The sequence below is a fragment of the Eurypyga helias genome, unplaced genomic scaffold (assembly GCF_000690775.1).
Source record: "Eurypyga helias isolate BGI_N326 unplaced genomic scaffold, ASM69077v1 scaffold1603, whole genome shotgun sequence".
In the NCBI taxonomy this organism is placed as follows: Eukaryota; Metazoa; Chordata; class Aves; order Eurypygiformes; family Eurypygidae; genus Eurypyga; species Eurypyga helias.
In genome coordinates, this window is record NW_010238996.1 from 5,835 (window position 1) to 11,820 (window position 5,986).

General features: G+C 45.2%; 1 protein-coding gene across 1 annotated transcript in view; it reads right to left on the reverse strand.

The window, feature by feature from the left end:
• Nucleotides 1–2,704: 2,704 nt before the first annotated feature.
• Nucleotides 2,705–5,986, reverse strand: part of LOC104506872 (amine sulfotransferase-like) — a 7,962-nt gene continuing 4,680 nt past the window's right edge. Inside the window, exons 3-6 of the mRNA XM_010147983.1 lie at nucleotides 5,788–5,914; nucleotides 4,643–4,737; nucleotides 3,578–3,758; nucleotides 2,705–2,826 (exon numbers count right to left, since the gene is read on the reverse strand). Of these exons, the coding sequence (XP_010146285.1) occupies nucleotides 2,705–2,826; nucleotides 3,578–3,758; nucleotides 4,643–4,737; nucleotides 5,788–5,914 (525 nt within the window). The remainder of the gene's footprint in view (nucleotides 2,827–3,577; nucleotides 3,759–4,642; nucleotides 4,738–5,787; nucleotides 5,915–5,986) is intronic.

Consider the following 5,986-nt stretch of genomic DNA (forward strand, 5'->3'; position numbering starts at 1 on the left):
AGGGCGGTTGAGATGATCTTTGGGTCCCTTCAAACCATTCTGTGATTCGTTCTGTGATTCTCTATGGTTGCATTTATTGCCATGAACTTGATTTGACTTTCTGCACTGCGTGCTCATGAAATCTGCAACCGACAGAGTGAGCTGATACCACCGGGGAGTGGCATACAGCGTAGCATGAGGTTTCTGTGGCTGTTATTACGCTGCTGGGATTTCCTGCCGTTGGCCAAAGGGGAAGGATCAAGGTCCTCCCCGTTAATCAGGAGTTCTGTTTGTGCATACAGCAAAAGGCCTGTGTTAGGCTTCTGACTTTGAACTCGTTTTGCTTTTTGTGTGGCCAAGGCAAATATGTACAGGTGGGAAAGGTCACTGGTTCAAACTGGGTTCAAACTCAGAGGTCAGGGGATGCAGGGCTTACGTAAATCACATAAGAGGTGCTTTTCTGTCACTTATTTTCTTGGTATCGGGGACACAAAGTTCCAGAAGGATCTTTGGTCAGGCTGCGCAGTCGAAGGACATGGAAATACTCCTGTGGGCTAGTTACATGAGGTCGCCTTTGCCTGGCATCATGCTGTGCACCAAGTAATTCTGTCCAGGAAAGAAGCAGGTACGGCATACTGGAAGGCAAAAAGGTTGAAAATGGAAAGAGAGAAAAAAAATCAAGGGATGGAAGTGAACAAACAGAAAAGCCAGTATGTGAACGAGAAGAGTTCTTTGCGTTTTTCAAAGAGTTTATGGGAAGGCAAAGTTAGGTGTTCTCTGCCAAATCAGAATGATTATTTGCAGTGTTTTTGAAATTATAAGTTATGTCCTGCTGTCCCGGCCCGGTTATCCCGGGAAGGGGGAGATTCGTTGTTACACCCAGAGTGAGATTAAGACACAAACGAGGTCAGATGCCGCTAACAAAGGAGTTTATTTTTGTTGTAAGAAAGTAGCGATAGGAGAAAGAGAAAATTGAAAAGGGGCAAAATTTAGCAAGCAGTCGGGATAGAAGATGGTCACCACCATGGATCCAGTAGCGTCCCGCTGGTCCATAGCCTTGCAGTCTTCGGTGGGGAGGGTCCCTCATCGTGGTTTGGTCTCACAATCTTTTATAGGGTATTTGTTTGCTGACTCTTGCCCCCTGCGCATGCTCTCAGCAGCTGATCCCGTGGGGTGCACAGGACCCCTACGTGACCACTTGCGTGCTTTGGCAGGCTTGGGGTCCTCTGTGTCTGGACCCCCCATGAAGCGATGTCCTTGGTCTTTGTCCTTGATCGGAACTGGTCTCCAGAGGCAATTTGCACCTGTTGATGGTAGGCCATTTGGCCCTTATCCCTTCAGGCCTGCAGGCAGTCCCTGCTGCCAAGCCACCAAGGAGTTTCACAACTTTGTCAGCAAGCTTTAGACAACTCAGGATAAGGTCTCTCACACCTCCTGAGGCTGCTTGGTAGGACATGGATTCAATAGCAACCAAAAGCAGTCACCATAGTTGGATCATGTAGACATCATAGCAGGAAGCAGGGATGGGGGCCCAAAACTTGCCTTCCACACTAGAGAAGCGTGGTTGCTGCCTGAAAAAAGTTGGAACCAAATGTTTCCTCCTCCAATCACGTTCTTTCCCTCTGCCTTCCTCACTGAGCCTGTGCTGAAAGGGATGGAAGGTTATTGGAGGGGAAAAAAAATGTGAGAGATGTATGAGAGACTTCACAGTGGGTACACGGGAGGAGAGGAACTACAGCCCTAGTCTGTGAGTAGTTTCAGTGGGTAGAGTTGGAAATACGCAGGAGTTGAAATTGCCTTTGTAAACAACACAGAAGACATTACTTCGCAAAGGCGAATGTATCGCAGACCAGACGCACGTCAGGAGTGGAGTGGTTGAACTTGCAAAGATTTTTTTAAGTTGTGGAGAGAAAAAAATCTTGAGACACGTCTCAGTCCTCATCTTCTCAGGGGAAGCCCATGGGCAACCTGCTGCACGGAGTTGAATCACGGGCAGGTTGAACCATGACAGGAAGCTAATGAATCTGTGAGGAAGGACGTAGTCACAGACAGCTGGTAGTTTCTTACATCAGTAGCTCAGCAGATCATCAGGTATGGTAAAGTGGACGTTCACTTAAAACCTGCTATGACTGGGGCTTGTGTTTTTTCTCAGTATTTCCAGTAGCAAACTGTCAGACGTGAACTCGAGAACCGTAACGGGCAATGCAATGAAGTGTTTCAGTCAACAGGCAACACCAGAGTGCAACACAAAATCAGTTTAATAGCAAACGGTTGAGTATCGGTGTTCACTAAGGAAACAGGAACTCAGACATATCAAAGCATAACCAGAACTGGTCAATCTTCCTGCCAGTCCGGACATTGGAGATTGTACCAAAAGAAGCCTCATGAAATGTGTCAGTGAAACATCCTTCAGAAGGTTTTTAGCAACACCAGCCTACACTGACTGGCTGTTTACAAGTCTGGCGTTATTAAAACACATGAAAGTAAAAGCAAATGCGAAGAAAGGAAGTCAGTTTACTGAGAAAGTCAATTAAAACACTTTGTAAAATTACAGATGGGAAACTGGTGGAATTGAATAGCTTCCTCAGACAACTCATTTTGTCACTGAGTTGTCATCATTAGTATTTCTATAACATAGCTGTAAATTGATGCATTTTCTTCTTCCAGAACTTCAGATATGTCCATCCAGTATAAAAACCAAAGCATGATGAAAATCAAATCCAGCCTACATTTCACTAATATCCCAGATGAATTTGATGGGCAGGGTCTTCATTTTCTCTTCAATAATTTTGTCAAACTTTTCACTCTGTGCCACTGTCATGATGTTTTTCCAGTCTCCAACAGTGCCTGAGGAAAGAGGCAGCAAATGGAGGTGAGAAGCAGAACGTGCACCACTTGGAAGCCCACGGCACACAGTCAGTGCTAGTCTTGGGAAGCAATTCCTGGCTTCCTCAGCATCTATGACCGCTTGCTGGCCTGCCGAGTGAGGCTCTGTGTGCTCTTCTGTGGACACGCTTCCAAACCTAGGTGTTGTGAATAAAACCCAGCACAGACCTATAATCCTGACTCCTCATAAAGTTATTCAACTCAATTTGTTCTGGTGTTTTACCGATTCCTTTGACATCAAAAAAGCAGTTATTAAAAGCAACACCTCTCGTTTTTCTCTCCGTGCCCCACGCTCTTTAATCCCTGGAGGTCTCCTCCTACATGGAGCATTAGGGGATGCCGTGTGTGGGCTCGGAGGGTTTGTTGGTCAGGAACATCTACGCTCACACAGTTAAGGTGACTGTTGCCTTGAAAAGTAAGAAACAGTGAAAAAAAAATATTATCTTACCCCTGGCATGGCACAACCTTTAAATCCTTTCCTCTATCTGAAGGGTCTGTTACAATCAGTAAAACATTACTGTTTTATTATCCTCAGGAAAGTATGGTAAAATCACTGATGCCACAGCAATTAAACTGCTCTTATGAATTTAATTTGCCGGTAACCTCTCCCTCTGCACATGGGCACTCTAGCTGAGACTGGAAACCTTAGGTTCACTTCATACCAAGAAGCGTGGGATTAAACAGTTGCTCCGTTGGACTGCTTCCACTTTACCTTTTCGGAGAAAACTACCCTTGTCTCTCACTACGAAGTCATCTGGCAAGTTCTCGTAGTTAGCCCTGGGATCTTTTCTCATGTTCTCAAATGTAGCCTGTCTCACCACACTGTCCACTTCCTCGTCGCTCAGCTTCTTGCCGAGGAAGTTGCAGATCTTCAGCACAGCGCTTCTGAGATCCTGAAATAATGTTACATTGAAGAGTCGTGATGATGCAAAACGTTACGTGCGCAGAGCAGTGGGACACAGGATAATAAAGGACATAAATTTGGGTGCAAAGCTGACCAGAGTTTTTATGTGAGCACAGTCTCGCTTGCACCAGTTGAATACTGGGGAGCAGTGATGCTGTAGCTCACTGCCGCAGCGTGCCCTTGGAGACGAGGAAGTCTGCGTTCTGCTCCCCGCGCTGCAAACCCAGCCTGCGTCTTGCGTTAGACGCCCTGCCAAAGTCACCCCTGGAACCATGACTGTCACTGTGAAGGCACTCAGCCCGTGGGGGTTTTGTCAGCCTTGTTGCCCTAGCAAGGGAGTTGACCTGAGCAGGCCCAGGCTCTGACGGCTGAGGGACCAGCGCGGTGGCCGTGAGGTGGGCTGCGCTGCCACGGCTTGTCCAAGGGGAGAAGGGCAGCTGCCTCGGGGAAACGAGAGGTTGCACAAAAGCATAGGCAGCCACCAAGCAGGAAACGTCTGCTCCTCGAGTACTTCAAAGCCTGCCTCTTAAGCAGTTCCTTCCTTTACTGGAACTGTCCTTATGGGCAAAACATTCCTGTTGAAGATACGCGCGAAAGTCCTGTTCTGTCCAGTGTCAGAAAGGCTTTTTTTGGGTGGTAGTGAAGATAACTTTGGTCATATTGGAAAGGATTTTACCTAATAATTGTCTAGCAATTGATAAGACCTTGAACCAATGAGACAAACTACCTTACCCTCTCAGAAGTCTCCATTTGAATCTACTCCCTACTGGATTAAGCATTTTCCAATATTAAGTGTAATTATAAAGAGCTGTCTAAAAATGCGCTCAGTACAGGAAGAGAATATCTTGAATACAGTGATACTAATTGACCTACCTTTTTCATTTCTTCAAAGGTAAGAAAGAGTATATTGAAATCCTCTGCATGACTGTACCAGCCTGTAACGTGATCCAGCCACGAACTGGCAAGTACTTAGAAGGGAAAATTATTAAAACAAAACAAATAAAGAGAAATGCTATTAACAGCCAGCAGTAACACAGTAAAATAATCAGTCATTTAGATCTTTGAAAGGTCTTTTTAAGATAATACATTTTGATAATTTGAAGGCTGCATGCTCAGTCTTTGTGACAATCCTCCAAGCTAATGTGGCAAATACCCTTTTGTTTCTAGTAATCTGAACAAATACAGGCAGAAGCAAAAAAACTATTTGTCTATTGTTGCTGTACAGTGTCTATCCTTATGGGTTCAGATCCACTGACCAAGTGCAGAAAATGTTGATAGATTTTCAGTCATAATGGTTATATTCCGAATCAGCATCCAATTCATATAAAATAAGCAGCTGGCATGTTGCTGGGGAGCAGCAAAGCCATGACTATTCTCCTCCCTTTGGATCAGCATTCATCAGAAAATGGTGTCAAGCCCAGACAGCTTCTGCAACTTTGGATTCAGGTTACAGCACAGCTGAGGATTCTGGTAATTGATATTTATTGATATAATTAATCTCCATTCAGTCTGAGGTCATGGAGGGCAATGGGGCTGGTGAAGGGTCTGGAGCACAAGTCCTGTGAGGAGCGGCTGAGGGAACTGGGGTTGTTCAGCCTAGAGAAGAGGAGGCTGAGGGGAGACCTTATCGCTCTCTACAACCGCCTGAAAGGAGGTTGCAGAGAGGTGGGTGCCGGTCTCTTCTCCCAAGCGACAAGTGGTGGGATGAGAGGAAACAGCCCCAAGTTGCACCAGGATAGGTTTAGGTGGGATATTAGGAAAAAATTTCTTCACTGAAAGGGCTGTCAGGCATTGTAATGGGCTGCCCAGGGAGGCGATGGAGTTACCAACCCTGGAGATATTTGAGAGACATGTGGATGAGGTGCTTAGGGACATGGTTTGGTGATGATATTAGCAGTGTTGGTTTAACGGTTGGACTTGATCTTAAAGGTCTTTTCCAACCTAAACGATTGTATGACTCTATGATTCTATGAATCTGTGAATAGGATTTGGGCTCCTTAGTAAAAAAGATATCTTACCTTTGCCAGCTAAAAATCTTTCCATAAAAAGGTTAAAATCTGGTACTTCCTCTAATGTGGTTATGAATTTGGAGAAGTGGTAGTAAGAAACCATAACATCCTTAGGGTTCCTGGTAATATAAATAATCTGCAAAACAATAAGAAGCCTAGTCTCAGAGATATTAAAGGATTCCATTACTCCAACCGTCAGTGCATTTTT